At 55.3% G+C, this 13,364-nt stretch overlaps 1 protein-coding gene across 1 annotated transcript; it reads right to left on the bottom strand.

The window, feature by feature from the left end:
- Positions 1–582: 582 nt before the first annotated feature.
- PARM1 (prostate androgen-regulated mucin-like protein 1) lies at positions 583–13,038 on the bottom strand. The gene is made up of 4 exons (XM_065837311.2): positions 12,929–13,038; positions 3,079–3,738; positions 1,936–2,014; positions 583–842 (listed from the first exon to the last, which is right to left on the bottom strand). The coding sequence occupies exons 1-4, from the start codon at positions 12,975–12,977 to the stop codon at positions 758–760; spliced, it is 873 nt and encodes a 290-aa protein (XP_065693383.2). The 5' UTR covers positions 12,978–13,038; the 3' UTR covers positions 583–757.
- Between the last annotated feature and the right edge of the window lie 326 nt (positions 13,039–13,364).

The following is a 13,364-nucleotide window of genomic DNA, read 5'->3' as shown; positions in this document are numbered from 1 at the left end:
GATCTATCTAGGGTATATCCACGGTGTATGTATGCAGGATCTACCCAGGGTGTATCTGTGGTATATGTATCTAGGATCTATCTAGGATTTATCTAGGGTATATCTATGGTGTATGTATGTAGGATCTATCTAGGGTGTATCTACAGTGTACGTATGTAGGATCTACCTAGGGTATATCTATGGTGTATGTATGTAGGATCTACCTAGGGTGTATCTATGGTACATGTATCTAGGATCTATCTAGTGTGTATCTATGGTGTATGTATGTAGGATCTATCTAGGGTGTATCTGAGCCCAGCCCCCAACTTTGCTCATTGCCTTCTGTTACACAGAAATTGGGGAATTAAAGAAAAGCTTCACTGTATTTCAGCGGGCAGGTTTTTTGAGGGTTATAAATAAAGCTGTGGAGCCAGCGGCCACCTGCATGGAGATGTGGCCCCAGCCCAGGGGTGCGGGTGGTCTCCGCACCTTCCCCCGGGCTGTATTTGGGGGAAAAAACATAATTAAATAGAAAAAATACTAAGCAACGAGCTTCTGCGTGAGTGTTCCCCCCTCCCAGCCGTCAGAGATTCCTACACAAAGGCCAAAACTCAAGTTTATTGTGGGCGCAGTGCACGCACCCCGTGTCACCCGTTGTCCCCGGTGTCCCCTGCCCGGTGCGGGGGCAGCGGCGAGGGGGTCGGCAGCCGGTGATCTGCTGCTGAAGCGCTTATAAATAAGGGATATTTTGGTGAGGTTTTTGTGGTCCGCATCCCCGCTAGGAGTCGTCGTAGAGAGGGTTGTTGTAGTTGCCCCAGGAGCCGTAGTCGTGGTCGTCCAGCAGCCGGCCGTAGGACGAGTGCCTGGGGGGACAAAACCACCGCCTTAGCCCGCGAGGGCTTCCCCGTGGGCTTGGTGTCCTCAAAATGCAATGTATGCACGTTCTAACCAGCAGTGTTTGGGATGATTTTGGCCCCAAGGGTAACACAAGTGCGCCCAGGTGGCCACCAGCATCCTGGCTGGTACCAGCACTGGTGTGGCCAGCAGGACCAGGGCAGTGACCGTCCCTGTGCTGGGACCTGGGGGGGCCAAACCTCAAATCCTGGGGGCAGTTTTGGCCCCTCACGCCAAGAAAGGCACCGAGGTGCTGGAGCGAGCGGAGAGAGGGGAACGGAGCTGGTGAGGGGCTGGAGCACAAGTGTGATGGGAGCGGCTGAGGGACCTGGGGGTTCAGCTGGAGAACAGGAGCTGAGGGGAGACCTTCTCAGCTCAAGTTGCCCAGGGGAGGTTGAGGTTGGATCTGGGGAACAATTTCTTCCCTAAAGGGCTGTGGGGCATTGGAACAGGCTGCCCAGGGCAGTGCTGGAGTCACCATCCCTGGAGGGCTGGACAGACGGACAGGAGGTTCTCAGGACATGGGGCCATGGGTTATGGTTGGACTTGATGATCTAGAGGGTCTTTTCCAACCAAAATGATTTGGTGATTCTACGATTTTAGCAGGAGACACCAGGACAGAAAACAAGCTTGGGCAGGGTTTTATGCCCACAATGAATCAGACTGGGGAATTAAAACAGACCTTTGCTTGTCTTGGTTGTCAGCAAAGCCTCGTTAAAGATGCTCGGTGCCGGGTCGTGCTGCTGTTTAGGGTCTAAATCACCGCAAAACCCGTGGCAAAGCCTGCCCGGGGGATGATTACTGGTTCTGGCCATGCGCCACGCGGCGTCGCTGGCGTTAGAGTGAGTAAAATGAAGATGAACAGCTCTGCTTTTTGATATTGACGCGGCACAAAGCGCAGCTGTGCTGGGACTGGAGGCTGCACGTGGTGTGGGGACGGCATCTCCCCAGGGCTCTGTCCCCGGGCACCCCCTTCGCAATGACAAGAGGGGCTGCTCCCCACCACGCAGACACCCCCTTCCCAGAGCAGCGCCTCGCAGCGCCCCAAAGAAACAGCCTTACCTGATCTTGAGGTACGCTGCGGCCCCGAAAACCAGCACCACCACCACGATGACGGTCGCGGTGATGGCCACGATGCTCCCTGTGGAGATGGGGTCCATCAGAAAGGGCAGCGCTCAGCAATCCCCCAAGCCCCATCGCCACCCCCACCCCACCGTCTGGCTTTGTGACGGGCCCACGAGCATCACGAACAGCCCCTGACCTTGTCCTCCTCTTTCTGCCTCTACCTCAGCACCACCACAGCAGCATTGAGAAGGGTTTTATCCCCACAGTCCTTTCAGCAGAGGTTTTTGGGGTGCCACACAGCCCCCTGCAAGCTGGCTGGGACCCAAGCTTGCTGCTTCTGCAATATGGGGCTTAAAGGGCACGAAATTAGGTTGGATCTTGGGAGCGATTTATTCCCAGAAAGGGAATGCTGTCCAATGCTGTGGGGCATTGGAACAGGCTGCCCAGGGCAATGGTGGAGTCACCATCCCTGGAGGGTTGGACAGACGGACATGAGGTTCTCAGGACATGGGGCAGTGCCAGGGGTGGGTTATGGGTGGACTCGATGAGCTTGAGGGGCTCTTCCAACTAAAATGATTCAATGGTTCTATGAAATGAGACTGGATGCCACCACCTGGGGACGCTTCTGTCCTCACCGAGGTGCTCAGTAGGGACCATAGACTTGATCCACGATGCTCCTCCTGGCACTCGGTCGCATTTAATGCTGAACCAAGGCCAGAAAATGCTCCCAGATCCCTCAATTTTCTTGCTTTATGAAGCACTTTTAAGGTCTCTGAGCTTGCAGAAGGGGATGGGTCAGAGCTATCATGGGCTTGGTGTGGTCTGCAGGAGGGAGGAGAAAAGCATACACCAGGTTGCACCCACTGCCAGGGCACTTCTTTCCTCTCGTCCTTAAGCGTTTCAATGCCAGTTTGCAACTAAGGCTTTTATTTGTGTCTCGGTTCGGTGCCTATGGCTCCTTTTCTCCACCGGTGGAGTGGATGCTCCAGAGAGCGAGTTGGGAAAGCTCAGCTGTTGCTGAACAGTGCTTTCAGAACATTCATCACCTTTTCGCTTCCAGTTCCCCCCTGATATAAGCACCCTGAGGCTGACATTATATAAATACATATATATATGTACATGGAGGGCGGTGGAGCTCACCTGCATTCAAGGCGCGTGGGACCTCTTCCATGGTGACCCCGGTGGAGAGGGTGGTTTTGCCGGTGGCCTCGGCTGTGGTGGGACTGGCCACAGTCACTGGGGGGGACGTTGGCTCCACGGCCAGGCTTGACGCCATGGCCAGCGTCCCCAGGGAAGGGACATCCTCCGTCAGCGCCGGCGGCTGGGTGGTGCCAGGGCTCGCAAGGACAACAGGTGTTGGGGACAAAACCGTCCCAGGGGATGAGTGCAGATCGCTGGTGGGGAGGGAGGGTGAGGAGGACGCAGGGACACCCGTAGGGCTGGGAGATGCCCCCATATCCGTCGTGCCTCTCGCCGAGCTGGCGGTATTTGCTGTCCGTGGACCTGGGGCTGTCTCCGAGGTTGGTGGCACTGAGCTGGCGCTGGAGGTGATGGATGGGCCGTCCGCTGCGGTGATGGAGGTGGGAGCAGGGGATGGTGCCGCCGTGGGGGTGGCATTGTGGCCACCCCCCTCTGCTGGCCTGGAGATCACCCCTTCTCCAGCAGGTCCCCTGGACGTGGGCACTGAGGGCTGGCCAGGAGCTGGCGCGGGCAAAGCCAAGTCCCTGGAGCCTGTCCCCACCGGGGGGGAGGGAGGGCTGCTGGGGACAAGGGGTGACACTGAGGAGTCATCGCCCAGTCCTGGAGGGAGAGAAAGAAACAGTAATGATGGGCAAACCCTTGGGACAGCATGGGGTTTTGGTGAATGTTAAAGGGTTTTGGAATGAAGCTGGAAATGGTTATCGGCTTTAAAATGCTGAGAGATATCTGAAATTGTTGTCAAGCGCTGGAACAGGCTGCCCAGGGCAGTGGTGGAGTCACCATCCCTGGAGGGTTGGACAGATGTGGAGATGAGGTTCTCAGGGACATGTGTTAGTGCCAGGGGTGGGTTATGGTTGGACTCAATGATCTTGAGGGGCTTTTCCAACCAAAATGATTCTGTGATTCTCTTCTATGCAAGTAAACGTATGGCAAATATCACTGCATGGCAAGAGGAGAAGGTTTAAACCAGCCCGTTGCCCCATGCAAGGCTGGGATCCCCCATCCCCAACGCCCCCTCCTTCATCTTCCCAGCATCTCGGAGCGCGGCAGGAGAACAAGTTCCTCCTCCACAGCCACCACGCAGCTGGGAATGATAACAAGACGCTTCTTTCTCCTCTTCCCCCCTTCTCCTTGTGCATTCATTCATTTGTCTCCATTTCTTGACAGCGAGATGAGTCATCCTCTCCTCCATCCCCACCAGCAAACTGCTGGGGCTTTTTCCACCCCCCACTTTTCTGCTCCCCAGGGTTAAACTCAGCACTGGGCCATCACCAGCAGCTCCCTCGGCACGGCTGGGCTGGAGAGACAGTGTGCCAACCCTAAATTACATCAGCGGGGATTTCTGTTCCCATTCATTCCTTCATTCACAGCCCCAGAGCATCCCAAGCCCAGCACTGGTAATGGTAAGAACTTGCTCTGATAAATTAATTACCCCAACAACTCCACAAAATGCTGATTTTCTGGGAACCCTGAAACCAAACTCCTTCAGCTCCAGAAGCAGGAGCTTGGTGGTCATGTAAGGGAGAAACAGCAGCAGGAAGAGCCCAGAAAATGATGGCGGTAGCTCTTCATTAACAGGGTCTTGCAGGTCTTACCTGGGTGGGCATTGTCACCAAGCCACCCCCTAAGGACTTGCTGTCACCCGCCACTGTCAAAGCTGCTTCCCCCACAGGCAAACCGCAGTTCCACCTGTGCAGGTGACACCCAAGGTAGCGAGACGGACCCAGCTTCCACCAGAATGTGGGGTTGCTGTCCCACCACACGACTGTTATTGCAGGTAAAGCTCCACCAATAAACCACGGGGTGGGAAGGACTTGAATTTGGGAGCTGGGACTGTGCCACACGAGGTTCCTCCAGAGATGGTGGGGTGAGCAAGGACTCACTAAATCACGTTTTTTGGGTGTTCTCAGCCATCAGTGCAACCAAGAGGCTGCAGGTGTCTCGTACAGCTCCACTCATCCTGAACATCTCCAGAGGAGGAGGACAGCACAAGGGACATCTCTGCTGAGGACCTTGGGATCACAAGAGCAAACTCAAGGTACGTGGGTGACTTTCATCACAGCGTTTTCTGTCTAGAAACTGCAAACACATGCTTGGCTAGGGATTTAAAGCCAGTTCTGGGGCAATGCTTTCACTAGAGCACAAACCCCTGGTGTGTTTGACCCAAAATTGTTTTTCCTGGCCCTGTAGTTGCCCCATTTCCCACGCAGGAGAGTTTTGGAGGTGGGACTAAGACCATGGGTGCTCTGCACATCTGACGCTGCATCCCTGTCTGCATTGGCGAAGCAGGGAATCACATACCTCACTGCAAACTCTTTCCATGCAGATCTGTTTTGATGGGCTCCCTCACCACCCTGTCCAGCATTTGGTCTCTCTTTGCCCCGTAAAGTCAGAGGGGGTGTGCTGTTGCCTTGATTTTTGGAGCTGGTGGAGATAGCACCCAAGAAAGACCTTCCTCAGGCTCTTGGGCTGCTGAGGCGTAAGGCTGGTAGACCTTAGGATGAGGAGATGGATGGCAAGCTGGAGTCTGGTTATTAAATAAGTCGCTTGCCTCAACATCTGTGATTTCCATACCCAGCCCAGCCACAGCAAAGCACCCAGAGGTCCCACCTCCTCCTTCCCAAAGTTCCTGCAAAGCCACCACGTGCTTCTGCTGTCAACAGGGTGCTCTGCTGTGTACCCATCCCAAAATGTCTGTGTCTCTGCCTTCTTGGTTAATACCTGGGAATTATCGGCCTGTGAACTCGGGTTGCATTGCCGTGCTAATCCCGAGCTTAAAAGCCATTAGTTCAGACAAATGCACCGGTTTTCACAGCTTGATGTAACCCAGAGCATCTCCCCAGGACAAAGCCTGGCCACAGCGCTGGCTCCATCCAACACACCCAACAGGTCCCCGTCATCCAGCAGAGGTTCATGGCTCTCTCGCTCTGTTCAGACCCTGGAACGCCATAGAATCCACCATTCCCTGTGCTGCTCCAGCCCTTGGGTAGCTTTCCACACCGGTGTGGAACCGGCAGTACTATCTGTTACTCCTCTATGACCATAGATGCCTTTGGTCTCTCCTGGATACAGGGAGCTTACCACCCCTCTGCAAAGCCACCCACGTTGCTGGTTTTGTACTCAGGGTCAGCAGAGTCATCATGGTCTACTTGAACTTCGGAGAGAAACCACCAGGGATCTCAAAAAGCTGGCAACGCTGCTAGCCAGGATGAGTCAGGCAGTTTCCGATAACATCTAAGGGGTATAAATTCAGAGGGCGAGCCAAAATTGGACGCAGGAACAGTCCTCGTCCGCGGGCTGAGGGCTCCTGGCCAAGCTGGTCACAAGCCGCAGGGACACGTCCCTGGGGAGCGAGCACGGCCAAAGGCAGCGTTGCTGGAGTCACTCAGCTCAGCCCTGGATTCCCCTCTCCCTCGTCCCTGGGCAGGGTGCAGGGTCATTGCCAGCGTGGCGCTGGTTTGCAGACGGACAGTCACCTCTGCTGGAAAACCCTGCCTGGGCCAGCCCTCTGTTGTCCTCTTGTTCTCCCCATGCCGTCACCTCCACCGCACTTTCTGGGACCCAGCATCCGCGCTGGGCTGGAGCCCTCACCCCCAGCACTTCACCCCAGGCTGTGCCCCCTTTGCACCGCAGGACAAGTCCGGATGGGACCCCGGAGGTGACACAGGCTGCTTCCCAACCACTGAGGATGGGACGGTGGAAGGACCTTGCTGAGGAACCCCCGGGCTGATGGCTCCACGCGTCCCCGTGCCACCACGCCGAAGGACAACCTGCGTCCCAGGTGAGTGCTGCCTGGTCCCAGGGAGCTGGGGGGATACAAGGGCCCCCCAGCTTTTCTGCAAGCCCGGTCCTCTACCAACACATCTGAGAAAGTGGGAAATAAAAGGGTATTTCCCTGTTTCTGCAGCGCCTGGTTTGTATGAGCGGCAGCTGCGAGCAGGAACCAGAGCAGTGCCAAGGAACAGAAACCCACTAGAAACCTTCTTTTGGGACCAGAGGACTTCAAAAGCCATTCACAAAATCAACCAGGGGCTGTCCAAGGGACTGAGGGACGTTAGCTGCCTAAGGATGCCGCACAGAGCGGGGCCGGGAGGATTTTATCCATGTCATCCCCTTAAGGCAATTGACCGTTCTTCTGGAATCCACCCTAGAGCAGAGCTGGACAGGGGACACAGGGACAAGGGAACCGCTCCAAACAGTGGTTTCGCACTTCGCAGCCCTGTGGGAGCTTTGAAAAGTTGTTTTTCTAGGCAGTCTTCCCTAGGAAGGTTCTTTCATGTAGGAAAGAGGAAATAGGGATCCAGAGCTCCTATAATACAAATATAAAAGTCCAAAGCTCCTGTAATGCAAAACTAAAAATCTAAACCTCCTATAATACAAATATCTTACTGTTAGGGAATATTAATCTCAGTCACCTGCCAGCCCAGGGAATGAATCTGATAGAGTTAACTCCTCCTCCTATTTTCATGCTGTTCTTCCTCATGCACGCGAGGGTGGGCGTCTCACCCTGCGCAGGCTGAACGTTTCCCACGTCCTGCTCGGAAAGCAGCTGCCAGAACCAGAGCAAGCTTAAAAAAACACCCCAAACAAACGGTTACGGCAGCTGAAAAGCAGGGTAAGCACCAGGGACGGTCCCCAGCCCCAGCGGATGACATCAGATGATGGAGCGGCTCCGCCGCAGCAAACGAGCAGCGCCGATAAGGCAGAGATGCAGCTCTTAATGACCGCGGCTTCGTGACTCATCACGGCTCATTCAAGCAGCAGAAGGTCCGCACGCCCCGAGCCGTGCTCCACATGCTGCGGTGCTCTTAGTCTGAATTAACCGAGACACCCGTACCCCCGCTGGGGTGGGTAAAACCCCTCCAGCAGCCGAAGGACCCAGAGAAATAGAAGTTTCTGGATTATTATTTGATTTTCTTCTTCCTCTCAGCAATTCATCCCATCTATATTTACAGGCAGCATCCGACCACCCTTTCTGAGCAAGAAATACAACTCAGGAACGAGTTACTGTGGAAAGATCTGCTGGGCACCCACATCATCCCCTGCTCGTGCAGTAGAGCTGGGTACTGGGTTTTTATGCCAGTTTAGCAGTTATTTTGGGGACGGGCGCTACTAATGGTCCTTGACTGAGATCATACTGAAGCAATATATGACTGAGCTTTTAGGTCTCTACTTTTGACAACAAAAGTTAATGGGAGCCTCGTGGCACACCCGCAAGACCCATCTGGGGCGGGCAAAGGGTGTTAGAACAGCCCCGTGCTCCGCTCACAACAGTGGGATACGGTAAGACTGGGGATTCGCACAAGGAACACAATTAGAAATGAAGCCACAATATCAGCGGAAATTGAGGAGAAGAAAAGAAGAAAAAAGGAAGAAAATCAAAAAGGAAAACCACCACCACCAAAACCCATCACGAGTTAGAGACAACCCACCCACAACACGGGTCTAAAAGCCACACAGATCGCTTAAAAAATGGGCGCGCGAGCTGTGTTCTTTCTGCACGGTATTCCTGAGAGTACGGGGAAATCATTGTGGGTAATTAATTGCAAATGATGCTGCTAGTGAGGGAAAACGTGCAGGGGAGAGTTCTTCTTTCAGCTCTTTTTCAGAGATACAACCAGACCCTAAAAACCGGGCTAAGCTGGTGTGCCTTGTTACGTGGTTTTTGGCACGCTATCATTTTTTGACCAGGTTCTGTGTTTTGCTGGTTGTCCCCGGGCCAGTGACAGCGTGACCCCGACTCCTCCGGCCCCGCAGCACGTGTTGGTTTGCGAGCAGGTGAAATGATGCAGAGCAGTAAAGCAATTTATGGTTAAATATGGGGCGAGCACTTCCTGCTCGTGACCTTGTTGGCTCGTTTTAGTTTCTGCGGCTGGGGATTCACGAGCCTCGCGGTGTTTTTCCTGCACTGCCTCTTCCCCCTCGCTCGTGCTCAGGTGCGGTTTGGATTGCATTGTTGTTTTGTAGCTGCGAGAAGCTGGTAGCATCTGGCCGTGGGAGGCTGAAGGTCCTTGGGTATAGCTACAACTGAATAAAACTGGTTTTAGCTTTGGGTTCAACTTGTTCTTCGAGTAAATCAGCACTGGGCTGCTTCGCCTTGTCTGTCACCATGTAATTCGGGCTTTGGTGTTGTGAGTGTCGCCAGTGGTAGGGTCCCATGTGCAGTAAACAAGGGTCTGGCTGAGCTCACGTTGCTCTTCACCGACACAGGACAAGGGGAAGGGAGGATGCGTTGATCATCTTGGGTGTTGAACTTGTGTCTCCGCTTCTCTAGGAGACACTTTATCTGCCATAAATAAGGACGAGAGGGGGATCTGTGAGCAGCTCTGCAGGACCTGAAGCTTTGCGTGACCCACGTCACGTCGGAGGGAGCACCCAGCCAGGTTGGTACCACTCAATGCTCATTCTTTGGAAGGTCTTTGAGCTTAAAAGAGCAAAGCAGGGCCAGGACGGTGGCTCTGCAGGTGTGTAGCACAGCTCCAGCACCGCGTGTGCTTTCTGGCGACCTGTAATTCCAGCGGCAGCCAAAACCCCCTTGGGCAAAGCGCCGCTTCCTTGCCATCTGTTTGCCTCATGCTGTCTCACCTGGATTTTTCAACGCCAGGTCGCGCTGGTGAGGGTAGAACAGGATGGGGATCGCAAGAGGAGGAAGAAACCAAGTGAGAAAAGCAGGGGGCAGAGACATAACCAGGTAAATAGCAAAGCTTTTGGAAAAAAAGAAAAAAAATTTAAAAAAAAAACACAACAAAAACCCAACTGTCGAGAAGCCAAGGCAGTCAGATCAAATAAATGTGCAGTGGCTCTGATGTACCGGCGAGCTGAGCTGGCTTCCTGCGTGATTAGTTTTCTCGTGCTGAGTGGCCCTTAAGTGCTTTGGGTCTAATTGCTGCTGAAGCTTTCTGTAGCGAAGAGGAACAGAACGGCTCCGCCATGGAAATGCATCTGCTGTCTCCCTGTGTCCCGCACCACCCCGAGACCCATGGCTGTCCGCCTTGTTGGGTGTCGCTGTGCTGGAATAGCTCGTAGATGCACGGTCTGACTTGGCAAAACGTGAGCCGTGTGGATAAAGCCAAGTGGCCTCGGGCAAGGTGGCAAAGAGGGGCTCCAAGCGGTGTTTGCGCTCGCTGGTGTGATGTTGGATGGCTTGAGAGCAGTGGCTGCTCTTCTCCAGGTTATTACATGGGAGGAAGGAGCTAACAGGGGGTCTTGCGCATTTTTCAGATGCTGAGGAAAGCTGTGGCAGGGAGATCGAGAGGAACCGGGCGGGCAGCCCCAGCACCTTGTGGTCTGTGCTCCTCCACGGCAAGTTACCATGAAATTATAGCAGAAAAGAAGACGAAGGTGAGTCTCGAGAGGGTTTGCTCCTCCGGAGAGTAATGGAACAACCTGTGCCAACCGGTCCGTCCGCAAGGCCCGTGGTGTGTGCTGGGGACCCGGGGGGAAGTCTCTGCTCCCTGTGTCCCCGGTGGGCTGTGTTGGCAGCTGTCACCTCCTGGCACCCGCTGCCTTGAGATGGCACAGTGTCACAAACCTGCTGGGAGGCATCGGGACTCTTCATCGTGCCATGAGCTTCGCCCTCGTTAAAAACAGGCTTGTTTTACAGCAGCAGCGCTTTCTAAAATCATTCTAAAATTATTTTTGCTTGATTTAAACACAAGTAAGCCCTTTAGATCCCGGCTGTTATGTTTATCAAGCGTGCTGACGTGTAGTATGCTGTGCTTGTTTCCCTGGGATGTCGCACCAGGATTTGTCAGCAATTCGGGCTGGGATGCCGGCGCAGCCCTCTCCCTGTCCGTGCCACTGGGCTCGGGCACCCTCACCACGCAATTTTTCAGGCTGATATCTGTGACACAGCCCTCGATCGAGCCAGGCGTGTTGCAAACAGCAGCTCTGCCCGAGCGCCAGCACCCCGGCCTAATAATTTTCCTGGCTAGCTACTAATTACTGCTGCTAGGCGCAGCATTAGCCGTGCGTCAGCCCCGTCCCAGCCTCCCGCCGGCGCGGGGAAACAACTGGGCGCATCACAGGAATTTCCGAGCATCCTCTGGAAAGGCAGTATTAGAGGCTGAAGATGGGTCTTGCTTGTTTGGGCTGGGCGGGGTGATAATTATTGTATTACTAATATAATACCTGCATATCCTCCTGCTCTTCAGCGGGCACGTGGGGGCTGGGAGCAGTCAAAGCCGCCTGTAACGATGTGGTGCCAGGCCCTGAGCCCCCAAAAAAGCAGCTTCTTGCTCCCTGCAGAAGCACCCGAAGCCTTTAAAGCCAACAGGTTCCTCTTGAGGGTATCTCAGCTGCTGGATGGGGAGAAGGGCAAATTGCTAGAGGGGAAAACAGGCTCAGGGCATTTGTACAGGGCCAGGCATCATGTCAGGAAAGCAGCTTTGAGTTTACATCCACAGTAAGAAGTAATAATAGGATGAAAACTTTCTTGTGGGAGAGATGCTATTATTTCCCTACCTGGCCAGGCAAAGCCCAGCCTTATTTTGCTCCTGATGTCCTCTCTATTGCCAAGTCCTGAAAAATGAGCTCAAAGTATATCTAAATAATATTTTTTATGTTCTCTCAGGCAGCAAATATATTTTTTGAAGTATTATTTCTATAAAAAGCCATAGAAAGCACCCGAAAGATTCGGGGCTTTGGGGTTGTTTGGGAGCAGCCCAAGAGCCCCGGGGACAGTGCTCCGGGGGAATGTTTCCCAGCTCTTGCGCCAAGCCCTGCTGATGCTGGTGCTTCGGAGAGGGACGGTCATGGGAACAGCCTGGACTTTGGCCCGGGCTCTGGGAAAAACCCGCCTCCCACCTCAAATCTGACTCCCAGCAGCATCCCCGAGCAGCGGGAACGGGGGGCACCGGCCAAAATGCAGCTTCATCCCCACCCATCCCAAATGCACTTGCTGTGAAAGCGCAGAAACAAGAGCTTTTGGTCCAAACTCTCCGTTTACAAGAAAGATTTAGCCAGATCTTTATCCTCTTGCCTTAATGGGGTCACTTAATGGGGGGAGATCTCCCCCGGCCTGGTGTGCTCCACAATGCTGGTTTGCTCCTCTTGCAGACCACATTTTGGGGACATGGCTGCTGGTTCTGGGCTTTCCCAGCTTGGTCCCCTTGCCCCGCGCTGCCGCAGGCCCAGAGCCATTTCATAATTTAATAGCAACAGCTTCACCCGATGTATTTCTCCTTGTGCATGTCCCCGGCGCTCTGTTATGCGAGTGTGTTTTTAATGTTCCTAAGCAAGCAGCTCTTGGTGTTTATTTAAAAACCCAGCCTGGATGGAGGGATGAGCGGTGCGTGCTGTCATGTGAAAGCGCTCGCTGTCACCCTTGCTGGGGACCGAGCCATCTCCTCTGACTGTGTTGTGCGGGGAGAGATGTCAAATTGGGGGTGTTTGTGTGAAATGGGGGGGTTGATATTGCGGGGGGGATGTAGGAGGACAGAGATGCCAGGGAAAGCGCCAGGTGCTGGGTGCGCAGGAGCCTCTGCTCGAGGTTGGAGTGAGCGATAAAAGCTCCTTCAAAGTGGCCACCACGCTGGGAAGGGGGGGATAGGAGGCTGAGGGCTGAGCTCCAGCCTGGACGGGGCGGGGGGCTGGCTGCTGGTGGTCCCCTGAAGTTATCCTCCTGCATCCCGACTGGGGACCGAAATGGGGACCCCTCTGCGGGGCAGGGGGTGGAGGAAAGGAGAGGTGAGACCCCCCCGGGACCGCGGTGACTCCCCGTCCCCATCGCACGGCTCCCACCCCGGCGCTCCCCGCTGCCCCTCACCCCGGTCCGGCGGCGGGCACTTACCTGCCGGGAGGAGGAGGAGGGCGAGGAAGAGGCGGCAGGAACAGCCCATGGTGCCGGCGGCGCTGGCAGCCGCGGCCGGAGGGACGGACGCACCGCCCGGTCCCCGCCGCCCCCGCCACCGCCCCCGGTCCGGCCTCCGCCACCGCCCCCGGTCCGGCCCCCGCCGCCGCCGCCGGCAGCACAGCGGCACCTGCCGGCACCGGGATGGGGCACGTTGTGCAGGACACCGGGCGCCGGGTCCATCGGGAGGGCACCGGGCACTGGGACTGGGTGGCGGCTCCAGCGCCGGGCACTGGGATGAGGCACTGGGCACCCAGCGCTCATACCGGGTGCTGAGCACCACGCCAGGACCCGGGCCCAAGCGCAGCGCGTTGTCAGCGGGCATCACGCACCGGGACCGTCACGGGGCACGGGATGCTCTCGTCCCAGCCGGTGG

This window comes from Patagioenas fasciata, chromosome 4, assembly GCF_037038585.1.
Source record: "Patagioenas fasciata isolate bPatFas1 chromosome 4, bPatFas1.hap1, whole genome shotgun sequence".
NCBI lineage: Eukaryota > Metazoa > Chordata > Aves > Columbiformes > Columbidae > Patagioenas > Patagioenas fasciata.
Note: the sequence above shows the minus strand (reverse complement) of the source record. Positions and strands in the feature narration are given on the sequence as shown.